The sequence below is a fragment of the Pezoporus wallicus genome, unplaced genomic scaffold, assembly GCF_028554395.1.
Source record: "Pezoporus wallicus isolate ANWC-B61680 ecotype Strahan unplaced genomic scaffold, APGP_CSIRO_Pwel_v1 contig_6275, whole genome shotgun sequence".
Taxonomy (NCBI): Eukaryota; Metazoa; Chordata; class Aves; order Psittaciformes; family Psittacidae; genus Pezoporus; species Pezoporus wallicus.
Genome location: NW_026636901.1, coordinates 2,089,055 through 2,107,151, shown reverse-complemented (window position 1 = coordinate 2,107,151; position 18,097 = coordinate 2,089,055). Strand labels below are relative to the sequence as shown.

General features: G+C 38.0%; 1 protein-coding gene across 10 annotated transcripts in view; it reads left to right on the top strand.

Annotated features, from left to right (window-relative positions):
* Positions 1–18,097, top strand: part of TRPM3 (transient receptor potential cation channel subfamily M member 3) — a 409,666-nt gene that overhangs the window by 318,144 nt on the left and 73,425 nt on the right. For all 10 annotated transcript variants that reach the window (XM_057402153.1, XM_057402147.1, XM_057402146.1 and 7 more), the window contains exon 8: positions 6,405–6,528. In XM_057402153.1, coding sequence (XP_057258136.1) covers positions 6,405–6,528 — 124 coding nt within the window. The remainder of the gene's footprint in view (positions 1–6,404; positions 6,529–18,097) is intronic.

The window sequence follows — 18,097 nt, the reverse complement described above, 5'->3', positions numbered from 1 at the left end:
AGTCTTCAGAATGTACAAGGTGGCTACATTTCACTACAAGCAAATAAAATTCCACTAAGAATTTTAAGCTGAGTAAGTTTCCAGTATTTTTTACAACTTAATGACAAACTACCTACGTACACGGGATAACCTAAGTGAGAACATGTCTTAAGTGCAACCTTCCCCATGTAGTGAATTGAAAGAATTATTTGGGTGCTCATCACTACTGGCCCTAATTTAAAGGTCAGGTTTTCCAGACTTTGAAGCACTTAATTTCTCATTTACTTAAAAGTTGAAAATATGTTGAGCAATGTTGAGAGGCAGGATCTTTAGATGAATCGTAAACACTCAAATTTAGTCCCTACCAAGCTCTAAGCAAGTATTGTAGTTGTTAATAATTCCTCCACATAAAGCCAAAGTATTTGTGACTGTATAATAGAGGATGCCTTCTCATTTCATTGTCTTTCATAAAAGCACAAGCTGAAAATAAAGCAACTGTAAAGTGCAGCTATTTATAGGATTGCTTAGCAGGTTTTAATCCTCAGAGATTTTTTCAATTAAACACTGAATTTAAAATGAGAAAAATCAAACACTAGATTAAAACTATGTCACTTCCTAGACAAATATTTCCTTACAGAATGACAAATGACTTGCAGCGTTTGAATGCAGTCTCCAAGCTCAGTTTATAGCATATTAACTGCTCCATCAGTTCTACTCCTGTGAGCATGAGACCCTTAAGGGGTACAATTCAATGCCATAAAAATGTACTTCTTGTGTAATATTCACAAGGGAACATAAAATATTCTCTGTGCTTTAAATGAACATCCTCATGTAAGAATCATTAAAGATTACCTTTGGATTGATCTGTCTCTGCATCCACTGTGGCATAGCTTTTAGGCTTCATAACTGAAGTATATTACTTAAATCTCTTTTTTTTTTTTTTTCTAATAGGGAAAATATAGGGATTTTTCATTTCAAGCAGAAAGGATTATAATGTAGGTATGATGTGGGTCTTCTGTATCCCCTATGGTTCATACCATTTCACACTGCAGATTTTGATATCATTACTTTTCTCTTGTAACAAAGTACTTTGCAAATCAAAATCTGGATAGAAGAACATAATTTCTTTTTTGAAATACAATCATCTCTCTTTTGGCGAAGGGAACAACCATTTACTAAACAGTCAGGGAATAGTGTAAAAGAACAGCCACCAGTGAAAAGCTTCAAATTGAGCTGATTCCTCATAAAAGTGCCCAGAAATCATTCCTGTGTGAATGGAGCAAAGGATTACTTACATTATTTTCTGTTTTTTCTCAAAAAAAAAATTCTATGCAAAATATGTGAATTTACAAAATATGAAAAATTCACTCAGTACCACAGAGTTGCACACCAGTGACTTATTTGTAATTCCAATGGAAGAAAATATCAGTGGAGCCTCTGGTTGTTTCTTGCATATGGTGTGATTGCCTAATGTGTAAATCGTAATTAAAAGAGTAATCCCCTAAGCTTCACATAAAAGAAGGTAGGGGATAGCTTTTACGTCACACTGATATTTTATGGATACTTCTTCTTTATCCTGAATAAAAAGAATAAAAAAAAAATAATAAATGGAAAGTTAGAAACAGACTGCAGGCTGTTCATTGAATGAAATGCTTTATTTAGAGAATTTCAATGTATTTTGATAAAAATAAGTTTATAAAAATCTATAATTAACATGTATTTTGAAATTGGGTTAGAACACAGTTTTTATAAATTTCTAGTACATCGTACAACTCCAGTACTAAAATCTCTGGAGAAAAAGACTAAATAATTTAGGGACCTGGCTATGAGCCAGATCTTTCAAATCCTCTCCGATGTTCACTACAAAATGTTATGCCATGAGTTTGAATGACTGTAATGTTATTGAGGGGAGTGTCTATTATCTCTATTACTTAAAAAAAAACAATTATTTTTGAGGAGAGAGGATACCAAAATGCTGTCATCTGTCTCTTCTCCATTGGCCATAGCAATGAAGGGAGTTCTGTTTTGATGTTTAGTCTTCCAGCATATCTTGGCCAGAAATAAAATGTCACTTCATTTACTTTGTCAATTTGGTGTTTTTAAGTGGCCTCTCCTGATGCATCCAAGACATCTTTCATCCTTTCTTCCTGTGGTAAGGCCATACAGATCAGTTCTGATAATCTGATGCATCAAAACTAATGTTGGCATCTTTCTTGGGGGAGGGGGGCAACAGGACACGGGACCTAACTAAAAAAAAAAAGCCAAAAAAACCCCCACAAACAAACAAAAAAACCCACTCTAATAACGATTATGAGTAGTTATTTTTCTGAAACTGAATGTAGTTGTTTAAAATCTATATAGCTCTACTTTAAATGCCAGATTTTTGACAGTAAATATGTAAATTCCATCAGCAATTGGGATGCATAATCTAGGGAGAAAAAAAATGTTGGATATCTGAACTGGTAAGAAAATGGGCTTATCGTAGGTATTTAGGGATTGAAAGAACAGATTTTAACTATGTGGGGAATGAAATAAAAGAACAGGTTAAATTGTCTTTTTGTAGGACATTTCATTTAGGGAGGAAGAAGTTACCTGAAGCATTGCTCAGGTGACCTCTCATCACAAGGAGCCACCTCTTTAACTAGGAATAAGTGACTTTAAAAATGTGTGCTAAGGTTGTATGTGTAACAAATGTGATTGTCTTTGCACAGTGGATAAATTATCTCCCCACCTGCAAGTCACAGTTATTTTGCTAAGAGTAGTCTGTGAAGTTAGTAGTTTAACATGCATTGGATTTGGTGTATGCATTATACAGTTAGCCTGGCAGAGTTTGCGTTTGTCACAGCTGGGTTACCCAATTGGGCACTTTAATCTGATGCCTTTAAGATTTGTAGATTCCTAAGGAGTAAGTGTGATACAGTCTTGATATGACTGATTTCAGTTTAGAGCTGAAGTCAGCTACAATTACTTTATTAGAGAGCTTTCTGTTATTGTTTCTATTTTTGATTAGAATCACTTCAAGTTTTTGATCTCACAAAGACACTGAAAATGTGTGCTGTAGAACTGCAGACCAATGAGCTGTTAAAACAAAAAGTACTTAGTAAGGCTAGAAAACTGCTTAAGTCAAATGATGGCAATAGGAAGTTTCTGAGCAGTGGTGCTTCAAAAGATGTTTACCCTGTGGTTAAGGAACCACTTCTTGTTACTTTTTTTTTTATTTAAAAATCTCCATATCTTTCACATGGAGCTTGTTCTACGTGCTATTTAAATTTATGATATGACAGTTTCTGAAAGCTTTAATTTAGGAAAGTGATGGCTGCTTATGAAGCCTCAGGACTTAATCCTGCTTTCAGTCACTGCTTACAAAACCAAGTTTCTCTTGCTGTGTGCATTAGCCTGACAGAGGGCCAATTTCTGTAATGAAATTCCAGGTTTGGATTCTACACTTTTTTTCAAGGAAATTGAATTGTGATGAGAAAACAGGATTATTTTCAACCCTGATCTTTGGAAATGTTTTCTGAAGTTCTCTAATTTCAGATTCTTCAAATTCCATGCATTTTTTCATATACTTTTCAGACTTCTTAATGTACTTCATTTTTATATATCATTTCCAAAGGAAATCAGAGCATTATTTACATGTCTTTTTAGATCCTCCAGTTTATGTTCTTAGAGATTAACTTTTTACTTTCTTAGTTTGAAGGATGGAAAATTCCGTAGCTCTGAACCACTTATATTTACCGTGAGAGCACCATTTTGTTTGAGGACAGTCTTCTTGATTAAACAAATTTGCGATTTTTTTTTTTTTTAAAGCCTAAGGGTCTTCAGAATTTATATTTTATATGACATACTAATCTGCAACTCAAAGTAATGTTAGTGCTTTTCAGGATGTCGGCCTTTCCCAGTTTATTCTGTTTAACATGGAGCAAATCTACATTTCTGCCAGTGCTCTGACATATTTTTTTGTGTTCCCATGTGCTTTACAACATCTTCTATCCTGGAGGTCAATTTGTTTTTCTTAAAACCCACACACAGAATGCCCTCTGCTGTCAGCTTTCATTACTGCCCACCAAGAGAACTGGAGGTTTTGACTCATCGTGTGTTGCCCTTTGGCGGGGGAAGCAGGTAATGCTGTAGGGAAGGAGTGCTTACAGAGTGAGCAGTAAATGCAGTGTTGCTAACTCTCCGGTATCTCAGGAAAAAGCACCTCTGGGGCCGTAGTGCTCCTTGGTGAAAAGAGGAAATGTGTTCCATTCAAGAGAAGTCTGTAATAAGGTAAAAGACAACATAGCCATAGGCATGGAAAGAACAGTGATCCACAGCATGGTCTTAAATCCCATGTAAACTCATTTTAATCCAAACACATTGACATATGCCTTACAGGCTTCTTTGTGAAGTGAAAGCCCTACTCAACAGGGATATTTACAGTCAAAGTTAAATTCAGAGAGCAGAGAATATATGCACTCCGTATGCTAGGTGTTCTATATTCTCCTATGCAGCTGTATACCTCTTTCCCATTATCATTTTTTTTTCTCTTCTAATGACATGTTCACTGTAGGTATAAAGACTAGATAGTTAAATCATATTTGAAATTCAGCTGTGTAATGAATATCCTGCAGTCTCATTTGGGCTTCCTTGCTGCACAGAAGTACAGGCAACTTTTACCAACAGTATGAAATAAGCAGGGGTTTGCTCATTGCTTTCCAAAAGCAGCTTCCATAAGCTAACAGTGACTTTTAGATACTATGCTGATTCTGATAATTCTTTGCAGTTGCTAGAGGGCTAAATCTTTCTTCATCTTCATCATGAAATATGAGTCATGAAGGTTCTCTGATTTTCATTTCCTCAGATGATCAACAATGACAGTCTGTAAAATTGTCTGACTCAGCTAATTTGAAACACTCACTTTTTTTTTGTGAGAAAAATGCTATAGTGTAGAAACTTTCATACATTAAAGAATACATGTTCTAAATCAGAGCAGACTACTTTTTGAGACAGTAAGAACAGTAGTGTTTCACCCAGAACAATCCTAAGGAATAGGCATTTTTGATAGCAAAGATTTAGTCCAAGTGCTAATATTTCATGTAATGTTACTATTTATTTCTGAAGTTGGGCCACTCTTTGCAAGTACTAACATTAGAACTGAGGAGGAATGTAAAAATGATTACACTTTACACTCATGGAAGATGAGTTTAAAGCATGAACAAAAGCAAAATGGTTTCTTTGAGTGGACTCAGGAACAGAGTTTGTTTTCTTACCTGCTTGCATGCAGCTTCAGTAAGGTGAGTTGAAACTTGGGATATTCAAGCTAAAATCAAAACCACTAACAACGCAAATGCTCTCAATTTCATAAAATTAGCCATGAGTTGAATTCTCACTTATAGATAGGAAGAGGTCTTCAGCACCTAAGCGTTGTTCTCCCTCAAATCGAGGTTGTCAGGATGTTTCTGTTTTTTTGTTATGAAATCCCACAGAGCTGATAGTTTGAATGACCTGTCATGCAATAAGTAGGAACTGACGTAAAAACTTTGGACATGAGGGACCCCAACATAAAATGAGCCGTCAGTGTAACTCACAGCCCAGAAAGCCAACCTATAACCTGGGTTGTATCAACAGAAGCATAACCAGAAGGTCAAAGGAGGTGATCCTGTCCCTCTACTCTGCTCTTGTGAGACCTCACTTGGAGTATTATGTGCAGTTCTGGTGTCCTCAACATAAAAAGGACATGGAACTGTTGGAACAAGTCCAGAAAAGGATGAGGATAATCAGGAGGCTGGAAAACCTTCCATATGAAGACAGGTCCATGTCCTTTTTATGCCGTCATCATGAAAAGGACATGGAACTGTTGGAGCAAATCCAGAAGAGGGCCACGGAGATGATCAGGGGCACGGAGCAGCTCCCGTTTGAAGACAGGCTGAGAAAGTTGGGGCTGTTCAGCCTAGAGAAGAGAAGGCTGTGTGGAGACCTCATAGCAGCCTTCCAGGATCTGAAGGGGGCCTATAGGGATGTTGGGGAGGGACTCTTCATTAGAGACTGTAGTGATAGGACAAGGGGTAATGGGTTAAAACTTAAACAGGGGAAGTTTAGATTGGGTATAAAGAAGTTCTTTACTGTAAGAGCGGTGAGGCACTGGAATGGGTTGCCCAGAGAAGTTGTGAATGCTCCATCCCTGGCAGTACTCAAGGCTGATCTTAAGGTCCTTCCAACCCTAACTATTCTATGATTCTATGTTTCTATGATCAGTGTGTTTTTCTAGAACTGTGTTTCCCAAATTTTCTCTGATAGTTCCAGCTATTCTTGTCCTTCAGACCTGTGAAAAACAGCCTGCAGCAATTGTTGTCTAGCTCTTACTTGGTAGACCCTTTGCTGAAATTGCAATGTTCTCTCATATCTGTTTTTCTAATTTATGTTTTCCTTTTGAATTTCAGACTTATCAATGAGTCTTTGAGAGATCAGTTGCTAGTTACCATACAGAAGACTTTCACATACACCCGAACCCAGGCACAGCACCTCTTCATAATCCTCATGGAGTGCATGAAGAAGAAGGAGCTGGTATGTCCACACTTTCCTTAGATGCAAAGAGAGAGAGCTCAGTGCATTGTTCTGATCAATCTTTCAGGTGTCTGTTGAAGCATTTCACAAACACTGTGATCCAGAGACTCTAGAAAGTTATTATATTGTTCTGACTTTTGTTTGTCTTAATCTGTATTTTTTCACTTAGAGTGATTAATCCAACCGATCTGTTCCTATGTAAATTCCTCTATATTTCTTTGACACCACAAAATCCAGCTAGTAGAGTATGGGTATTATTACAGTTCAGTCATCCTCAGGCATATCATGATTAAAATTCTACCTCATTCAACTACAGAAAACCTCATGAGGAAGCATAATTGTTTATCTGTCACTGGTATCCTATTTGAATGGTGCTGTAGAATTCACAAGTATCACTAGGGCTATTAATTTGTCATTGAGATATGTGACATGAGAAGAAAACAGCTTGCCTTCAAGACTTCTATTCTGCAGCAGCAAGGCTATCCCGTTAATGCGTGCTTATGCTGTCTTGAGAAACAAAAGATCTGTCAACAGTTTTGGGGAGCTCCATCAGGCTGCTTTTGCAGTAGTTTTGAAGCAAAATCACATTGTAAAAACCTGAGATTCAATTCCAGGGGTTTCAAATGGATTGAATGGATGTGCTTCAATTCTGTAACTTAATCTTTCTTCTAAGCTTTGTTCTCAGTTCATATTGCAGCTTCCTGGAATTCCAAGCTGATGACAGTCTGCAACACTTAGTGTAGGGTAACACACAAGGGGAAATAGTGGCTCAGAAGTTTCATTTTCTGAAACTGAGTTTTTGTGACTTCATCTACTGCAATGCCTTTTAACAGAAGTTGAAAGTATGGCAGACAGTAGCTAATACCGCTGGAGGAGAGCAGGGAAAAAGAGTTAGGAAATGTTAAAAAAAAAAAAAAAAAAAAAAAAGGCTGCCCTTCTACTCAGAACTCTGCAAAAGTTCTGATTAGAATGCCATCCAGAGGGACCTTGACATGCTTGTGAGATGGGCTGATGCCAACTTCATGAAGTTTAACCATGCCAAGTGCAAGTTCCTACACCTGGGTCGGAGCAATCCCAGGCACAGCTACAGGTTGGGCAGAGAAGAGATTCAGAGCAGCCCTGCAGAGAAGGACTTGGGGCTGTTGGTTGATGAGAAACTGAACATGAGCCGGCTTCAGTGTGCACTCACAGCCCAGAAAGCCAACTATGTCTTAAGTTGCATCAACAGAAACGTGATCAGCAAGTTGCAGGCAGTGATCCTGCCTCTCTACTCTGCTCTCATGAGACCTCACTTGCAGTATTGTGTGCAGTTCTGGTGTCCTCAGCATAAAAAGGACATGGAACTGTTGGAACAAGTCCAGAGGAGGGCCACGAGGATGATCAGGGGCTGCAGCACCTCCCATATGAAGACAGGCTGAGAAAGCTGGGGCTGTTCAGCCTGGAGAAGAGAAGGCTGCGTGGAGACCTCATAGCAGCCTTTCAGTAGCTGAAGGGGGCCTGTAAGGGTGCTGGGGAGGGACTCTTCATTAGAGACTGTAGTGATAGGACAAGGGGTAATGGGTTAAAACTTAAACAGGGGAAGTTTAGGTTGGAAATAAGGAAGAAGTTCTTTACTGTAAGGATGGTGAGGCACTGGAATGGGTTGCCCAGGGAAGTTGTAAATGCTCCATCCCTGGCGGTGTTCAAGGCCAAGCCTTGGGTGACATGGTTTAGTGTGAGGTGTCCCTGCCCATGGCAGGGGGGTTGGAACTAGATGATCTTAAGGTCCTTTCCAACCCTGACTATCCTATGAGTCTATCATGCTATAAAATAGAAGATACTTCTTTATATGGTTTAACTTGCCAAAAGCATAGTATTCTGTTCAATAACCAACAGTTCATGCGTCCATCAAAAAGTGGTCTGCCTTCCTCATTAGTTATGTATGAACATGACTATCATTTACATGTATCACAATGACCTGGCATGTTTCTGGGACAATGGCATAAAGGAGATGGTCCCCAGAACAACTTCTGATGGAAGACGTGACAGCAGCATGCGGTTCCACTATGCTGTTGCAATATATATAGCTCATGATACTGGACAGCTGTCACTGCTGCCTTCTTCCTCCCTCAACCAGAATTCAAACTGTATAGTAGCCTTTAAACACCCTTTAGCTATTCACAGTCAGTGCAGCCCATAAGGTATAGACCAGCCCCTTCAATCTTTTATGTTTTCTGTTAGTATAAATAACAATAATACCAATACCAATAATGATAATATGTATGTGTAGGACGTACTTGTGAACCAGTGTTCTGCATAGAAACATAAAAAAATACTTAGTGATAGAAGATGGAAGAAAGGAATGTGGAAGTGAGGAAAGGGAGAGAGGTGGAGCAAAAGGGAGGATGGACCAGGGGAAGCAGCAAGGAGGAAAGGCACACAGGTAGGAAGGTAGGAAGGAACAAGGAATAGAAAGTAAAGGCGTTCTTTGAATTATCAAGACATCTAATTCCAGAACTGGTTGTCAGGCTTTGAACAAGTTCTGCTAATGCAAAGTTAACTGTGATGATTTTGTCTGCAGTATTCACATCAGGACTTCTGTTCCAAGCAAGGTTGTGTGTTTGTTAAAAGTTTCTTTGCGGAAGTGTAACCTCTGTCACCACTGATGTTCTTTACCTCCATGTCTCATAAAGAGCTATTACCCAGGAGATGGCTGGCCCAAAATTAAGTGCTCTGATTTTGAATTAATACCACTAACCCAACCATATGTAAAGACAATACAGTAAAAGAAGTGTTTCTTTCTGATGCCTTAGTTGTATTCAGGGTATTAATTTTAACATGCAAGAAAGATTTTGTGTCTGAGGTGTGGTTGCTGGGTTGATGGTGTCTTTTAAGATTCATAACCTTGCAAGTGAATGTAAAAGATGATACTCACAATGATGATGATAGCATTACCAGAAGAGATGGATGACCTTGGAGCTGTGAAGAATTTGCAGGAGTAGTGACTTCACTGGTTCTAGAAAGCCAGATGTTTCATATTTCCACATCTGTCCCAGCCCTGATCCCTCCTCAGGCTTGACCTTCTGATTTGGTTATGCATATAGTATGACAAACACTGCTTGATGAACTGACTTCATCATTAGTCTGATCTCCCCACTCCCCGAAGAAACAAATAGAAGGAAGATTCAAAAGATTGTCTCAAAGAACTCAGCAGCAGCCAAGTTGATCATGGCTGTTCATGGTCAGTGCGCTTGCTTGTCTGACTTCGTGGATGCTGAATTTGTAAATAGTTCAGGAAAGCCTTGTCATATTATGGTGACATTAAACAATTAACTGCAAATGTGTACAGGCAGGCATATGGTCTTATAGCAAAGTAAGAAATACAGATGAATCACAGATGTAGAAAGAGAAAATAAAGGGCAAGTTAATCTCTGGAAAGGAAAAAAAGACTATGGTTAAAAAAAAAAATTTCCTGCTCTACCTACTTAGAATTTGAAAAAAGACTGGCATCTCTTTTATACATTTGATGTAAGTGTAGTGGCCAGGGAAAAAGCATAATCATAACAAAAATTACCCACTTCACAGAACATCAGATTTTTCAAGTTCTGACTCAGCTCTTAAAGAATGGTCTTTGAATTGTATGCCCAGGGAGCATCATTATTGTGATGTGCAATGTTCCATTTATTTGATAAAGTTCATTTGTTGAATAATATGTGAGTACACAAGCTGGATGATAAGGTGAGGCCATAGCAGAGGAGAGATCTAAGTCTGTTAGGTCTGCAAGACAGAGCAAATTCCACTTCCTAATTTAATGAGTAGTTTGATTAAATCTTAAACAGCTGTGTTGATACTGCAAGCATCAGAGTTTATATTCAGAAATGTATTTTGACTGAGGTGCTTAATGAAGTCTGTGGTATAAAAATGGCTTTAAAATGAAGTAGGTCTATGTGTATAACCATAGATCACAAGAGTAGGAGAGCATTTTGTATATAATTTATGGAGATTCTCTACTACCACGTTTACATAGAATTCTTAAAGAAAGTTCCTAAAATAGGAGCACAAATCTCCCAAAATAGGAGCATGAAGGTTTATGAAAGCTGAGTGGACAGGAGGCAGTTTTATAAAGGCCAGGCCACGCATTTTCCACCATGAACGTTTTTCTTCATGTTCCCATTCATGCAGCTCATGAGAAGCTTAAACAGGCCATTTGATGATAACCTTGCCTGCCACATGGGGAAGGGGGGAGAAATATACTTCCTAATATCTAATCTTAATCTCCCCTCTTTCATCTTTAGGCCATTCCCCCTTGTCCTGTCACTAACTTGCAGATGCAGTGCTGTCACATTAAACAAAGCAGGTGTCATGCTGAAGTAGCTGGGTGCATTTAGCTCAGACCAGGACAACCTGCATTATAAAGGTGCTTGCTATTTACTGTGGTTGTCTCAAACAGCAATGGATCCAAACTGTCAGAAATGCACAGTGCATGATCATGCTAAGACAGGTTTTTGACTCAGCTTATTGGTTACTTACACAAAGTACTGGGAAGCTATTGAGTAATTTAGCAATTTTTTTTCTCTTTGGTCTATGAATAAGAGCTATTCAGTGGTTTTAGTTTTGTCTGACTAAAAAGTCTCGAGTACACCTGCTATGTTTCTGGAAGACTTTATGCTGAAAAGAGCTTGACTTGATCATATACTTGCTGCAAAAAACATTGTGCTTTTCAGCGGGATGTGCAGGCTCAGTGAATTTGTATGCTAATTAAACACCATCTGCAACTGTTTATTAGCATACACATAGATATGCTTCAAATTAAATATTAGCTAAATCAAATGGACTTTTAAGAATTTACCAGCAAATTGTCACTTCATTTCTTTGGCCCTTCCCACAGTTTAAAAAGATCATTCAGATTTATGTTTTTAAAGAAAACTGGCTTATAAAACAACAACAAAAAATATTTCAACTGTGATATTTAATAATGATGGAATCTTTTTTATAGAGGAGGCAGAAGGAGGCTTGGTGATTTCTTAAAAGGTAAAAGTCAGCTGTAGTTCCCTCAGTATAATTGCTGTGAATAGCATGTAATTTGGCAGTAGAGATCTGGAGCAGGAAAGCATCATGTAACTACTGGACTGCTGGTTGCTGAAGGAGCTCCTGTCTCTCACATAGAAGCACTGTATGAGATTTCCAGCAAAAAGTGTACTGATGGAGGTGCCAGGTACCTTCAGCAGTGACTGTAGCAACTCCCCTAATTTTGATGAAGGTTATATCTCCTATCCAGTCAGCGCAAATCAATAGGATTAGTCAAGACTTAGACACTACTTATGTTAAGTGTTAAGATGATGAGTACAGGGTAGTTTTAACTTCTGCATGCGTTATTTGGTTTCTTTTTGGTAAAGAGATAAAACATTATTTGTTTTTTCAGCTGCCAAGAAGTCAGATGAAATTAGTTGGTCTTTGTACTGACTCCACAGAGAACAAAATCTAACCCCAGGACTGGGATTTTATTTCAGAAATTCAGAGAACAAGTTTCTCAAGCAAAGAAAGAAAGAAAAAAAAAAAAAATCTGTTTTATTACACTAAAGCCTTGTAAAGCTTTTGATCCTACCAGCTGCTTTTCAGCTGCTGCCAGATGAGGTAGAGCTTCTGCTAACAGAAAACACAAGAATGTCACTCCCACTGTTGAAGCAAAAGTTCTCAGTTTAAGCAGTCATTTGGTCCATCTTGAACCTCTGGAGTGCCATCTTCAGCAAAGTCCACAAGGTCCAGTATTCCTTTTGTTGCTTACATTCAGTAAGCAGATATTTTCTGCTCAATTTCTTCCACGCTGCCTGCACAATTATCACAGTCACCTAGCAGATACTAGCGCAGCTTACTACAAATCTTTTCATACATATTCAAGGATTAAAATTACAGCTACAGAAATTAAATTTAGAGTGTTTCTGTTCACTCTAAAAATATAAGCTTGTGAAAATACACATTACCTCAGATACACTATCACCAAATAATTCTGGGAAATGCACACAGAATCCTTATACAGCTCTGTCAGTTGTCGCAGTAATGAAAGTGAAGGCAAAACAGCAACTTCCACATTAGAAAATATAGACCGATATTGGAGTCAGGGAGTTAAAGGGTTCAATGCTGTTACAACCACACAATAACTCCACAATGCTGTTCAGAATCCTGGCTCTGTTGTGTCTGGGAGCTGTAATTTCTTTTGTATTTCTTAGAAAATATAATTATAGTTTCCTTGGCTTCAGATGGAGCATGAAGACCTATTCATTACTGCTATAATGTCTTGGTCATAGACAAGGAGCTCACTGGATGAGATGCAGATTCTGTGTAGGTATAGTAGTAACTGCAAATTTACTGTCCAATAGGAATATCTTACATTAAGTGAGCTGTCTTCTCCAAGTATTACCTACTTAGCCTCACCAGCAAACCAGCTAGAAAACTAATGGTTTGTGGCTATTTTTGCTGCTTTTTTCTCTGTGTTTTGTGACATTGTTGTCAGCCTAAATACAGAACAGGCATATGCCTGCTTCACATTGCAAAGCAACCTGGGCACCTATGTACTGTCAGACTATTAGAAAAACTGTTGCAAAGCAAAACTACAAATTGAAGTTTAAGTTGGAGAAAGAGTCCCCAGCTTTAATACCATTGTCATTAGGACAATGACTTGCAAGAAATAATTTTTCAGTATATGCTGCAGTGGGAATGACCAAACTGAATTCTTGTTTCCCTGAAGTAACAGAATATTAAATCTATCCATCTCAGTGATGAGCTTTTTACATGACTCTTGGCTTTTTTATTAAACATTCCCTTGAAAAGCAATTAATTTTTCCATTGCTTAGTTTCTGTGAGTAAGAGATGAGTTACAATTAAATTATTTCACTAAAAGCCCATAATGACATTATTTTGCTTGACTGTTTTTCACAGAAGTTTACCTACCCAGGACCACTAGTTTTGCAGAGGATCAGAGATGTTGCAGACCCAAGGTTAGGTGCCAAAAGGAGCCTATTCCTTTAAGAGTAAAACTGTATGAGACTGCAGTTTGCTGCTAGTTCTTAGTTTCCCAGAACTAATAGGACATATGTGGGGACGCTCACCCACATAAAGACCTGAGTCTACTGAGACTCTTAACTGCAAAACAAAGCTGAAATGGTATGCACCATTTGTTTGTGGGTAACAGCTGCTTTGGGACCAGCAGGGTTAATAAACTCCTGTATACTAGGTTTCAATCGGTCTTACCTCCTATTAGTTTGGGTTTAGGTGTCAGAACCTTCCAGGTGATAGTTTCGTTATTTTATTCACAGTGCTACTCATGTCCCTTTCTACTTATTTAAGTCATGTTATGTTTTCAGAAGGATACCTATAAATGTAGCATCTTGCCAATACTTCCAGACACCCTGTCTGTAATAGAGGAGATGGAGAAAGTGAACTACATCACATTTAGTCCACATTTCTTTCCTGAATCAGGGTGATGGAAGAGCTCAGATTACACCAAAGTTTAAATGAAAAGGCCTATCTCATCACTCAAACTCATTTCTCTCTTGGTCACTGTTTTTAACCAGTTCCAACACTGCAAGTCTACCTGGAAACACATCTGTGTTTATCATCACAGTCTGTTGATGTACATAGCCTTTTCTCTTGAGTCATTACAAGGTTGACATTGCTGTCTCAGTCTGGAACAAGAGCTAACAATGACAGGGGAAGCCAAATATTTACACTAATTTCTGTCAAATGATTTTCTGTGCACCCAGATGGCTCTTCATTGCAGAGTTGCTGCCTTTCTTATAAGCACTAATTTTTCTCTCTTTTTTTCTTTTTTTTTTCCTTTTTTGTTCCCTGCTTTTTACCAGACAATGAGTTTATGGCAAATTATTGGATCAGACTAAAATTTAAATTGTTGTAGTGCTACCACAACACAGAAAGAGATGTAAAATTCAAAAACTTTGCAACCAACATTCAAACTCCTCCACTCATATCTGTTCCCTCTTATTTCCTCATGTGGAAGTCTCTTACTCCTCAGAATAGCAGACTACTTAATTTAGGTTTTCTCTAAACATAATTCTCTCTAATCTTTTTATTCCCTAATTTCATTTGGCCATCCCCTTTCTTCTGCAGTATTATCCATTGACTCACCTGCTCACTTTGATCTTTGTTATGCTTCTACATCAAGCAGCTTTTTCCCTGAGTTAGAGACTATTCACTGCAAGAAAAAAGGAAATGCTTTCCCCTCTTATCTGAACCATTTTGAGGTTTTGCGTAACTCATCTCCTTTAATGTTTTGTTTTATCAAACTCTCATTTTTATTTTCAGGGTAATTTTACTGTGAAATTTTCAGGTAGGCCCAGATTAATAACACTGGTCAACATGTACTCTGGAAGAATCTGCCTGTTTTGCAGGACCAGCCCATGCTCTCAAACCGTAGAGTTTCAGGTTGTATTCACAATTGCATCTGCTTTTTTGTAGAAAAGGGAGATCTTTTATCTGATTTACATAACTGAGATACATACAAAGAATTTGTGTGTTTGTTGAAAGTGAGATTTAAATATATTAAAAAAAATCTGGAGATAGCAAGGGAAAAACAAAAATCACTTTGAATTAATTTTAAATTGCCATACATTTTCTCCTGGCGTCATAGTGAAATGATGGTGAGAAACAGCTCCATGTCTAAAAGCACGAATAATCTGAAGCATTCTGAAGATGCCATGAATACAGTATGAAAAGAGAGCACACTTGGCTGCCTTCTCTGCTGTCATAACTGCTAGTCTGTTTTTTAACTGTGTCTTCAACCATGCATTGTCTAGTCAGCAGGCACTGTCAATCTGAGGTGTAGAGTATGATTTTTCTGCTTCATTTCTTGTCTCCTTCATGCCAGTGGGTAAAATGCCTTTCTGTTCGTGTGTGCACTGCACTCTTTGCTTATTTGGTGGTGGTTCCTCTTTCTATGAAATACAAGCTAAAATCTTAGTATGTTTCAGCTCACTCTTCATACTCCAAAGTGTCTGAGGTTAACCCTACTTTGAAAAACTAAATGGTCACATGTAATAGAATATTTTAGAGATACCAAGTACAGCCTGGTGCTCAATAGCTATTCAAATTCAGTCCTGGGCCCTGGGCCCTTATACTAGCCTCAAACAGAAGCTCCTCCTTTCTGCGATGTTTTTGAAGTCCTGGAAAAAGTAGTGTGGTGGGAGGGAAGGACTCAGTTTTTTTGGTTAGAGAAGACATAACAAGAGTAACTGAATATGCTAGTACTTGGGAAGAATTTTTATGTCCTATGATTAGTTTCACCAAACACTGTTTTAAACTATTTCAAAACAGGTTTTTATATTAATTAGCATCCTATGACCTGGCAAATTTGCAGTTAATGCACAGTATCTGTGGCTGCTGCCCTACCTGTTGCTCTTTTTTCTCAATCTAGGGGTAAAACCAACTTCATCCATGTAGAGCACAAACCTGTTTGCAGTATAGCAGCTCATACTGATGAAGTTTTATCTTTTACATATCCAGCTAGGCCTGAATACAGCTTTCAGTTTGACAATATCTTCCCTCTTCAGCATCTGCTTGACTTTCCTCTTATCTTGTCCTTTGATTTGGCAGCTTCCATTAACAAGACCACATGTACAGATGTCCATGCATATGGCCAGCTGTGATTGTATTTCTGTTATCCCTGCATTTACATGCATACAGGATTTGGGAAGTCCAAAGTGGCAGTGTAGTATCTGTGTCTCTCAGTGTGTGAATAATTTCTGAAAGTCTGTCTGGTATTCACTGCTCTCAGGTAAGACATTATTACCTGACTTCACCTATGGAAGAGCAATGCAGTATCAGCATGGCAGCAGGAAACAACAGAATGTATCATGTTAGGTTAAACCGAGCCTGTTGAGCCAGAAACTACATGGAGGAAAGAGGAAGAAAAGGTAATCTTTCAAACACGAATTAAGCTGGTGCTAAACAGAAAGCGGAGCTTTTTTAAAACAAGTGCTTTTGGTAGAGTTTAAGGTAAGATAATATTCTTCATGCTCACCCCCCACCTTGTTTTCTATCCTTTCTTTCCCTTTTCCCCCCTCCATCTCTGCTTTTTTTACTTGCTTGCTACTTTCCCTGCCTGAAAATCAGGTTCCTACCCTGCTGGACTGTAATTACTGCTGGCAAGTATCACAGTGTGCTGCAGTCTTTGTGCTTGCAGAGAAGGTCTGTTTTGGCTCAGTGATTTCCTAGCATATTTTCCTAGGAAAAATTAGGACACAGCTAGGACTTTTTCCTGAAAGTTAATCCTGGTCTAATTGCAATCTTCAGTAAAATCTGCAGTTAGGTAGATAGAAGGAAGACCTTTCCATGGTTTTGGGGCAGTCTTTTCCTACATTTAAGGGCAAACCTCAGGCATGTTAGTCAGGCAGGTTTTTGTGGAGACAGATGAGAGGGTGACACAGGGTTTTGAATGGTGGGTACCAACCACGTTCTCCTGAGAGGAGCCCAGAGCAGTAGAGCTGGTGGTCCTTACCTGGCTGCCCCAAGAACCTGAAGTAGCTGCTACCTATTGTACTTTGCAAGCAGATCACTATGGACGTATGGAAAGAAATACAGACATTAGAGTTAAATTTAGCAAGACTCTGGATGCCTGTTAACTCTGCTTTTGCAGCTTATTGGTGCAACCTTTATTGGTGACTCAAAAGCAATTTTGCTTGTCTGTTTCAGGTGTGTTTTCAGCTGAAGGTTTAACTCTTTCTTCAGTGCAATGCAATACAGTTTTGTATTTGTAAGGGGTGTTAACGCCAGTTTCTATTATATTTGTAAAGAGAAAGAAAAATATATAAAAAAAAGCTTTCTGTTAGAAGTCATAGTTGTTCACTGAGATGCCTCAGGCAATTACCTGAAAAGTCATTTCAAACCAATAAATACTGTGAACACCAAGCAATGAAAGGAGGAAATAAAAAAAAAAAAATAATAATAATAATAAAAAAGACCAATCCCAAAATACCCAAGGTGGTATCAGAGGAACAGAAAAGATTTTTTTTTTTAAACAATTGGGTTTGACATCAACTGTTGAAACTACCAGCTACATGAAAGTAATAATGTGGTCTAAATCCCTGAGAGAAAAGAGTACTTGATTTTTTTATTTTTTCTTCTTTGAATGTAAATTTGTCTTTTACTCAAAAGAGATATCTGAGTAGAGTAAATGGCAGGTTTTTTCTCTAATACAATTCCATTACACTCAGAAAAATAAATAAAAATTAAAAAAAATTAAGATGCAGTTTGACTCAGATCAGCATAAAGAAATTTTTTCAGTTTAAACTAATATTCTTTTTTTCCCAGCAATGCAAACAAACGGCTAGTGTTAGTCTGACTAATACTGAAACATCTTATTTTCTTTTGGCAGGGTAATCAAGTCTTAAGTATGTGTTACTTTTTAAAGCCAACTTCTTGTTTGTTTTGGTTTTGGGTGGTTTTTTTTTTATAATTAAATGTTCTGGATTTCATATACACATCTTATTAGATTCGTTTTCCTTTTACTTTTTCACTGGAATTGTAGAGGGGCTAGGACTCAACAACAGGCTTAAGCAGCACTACAGCAGGTCTTTTG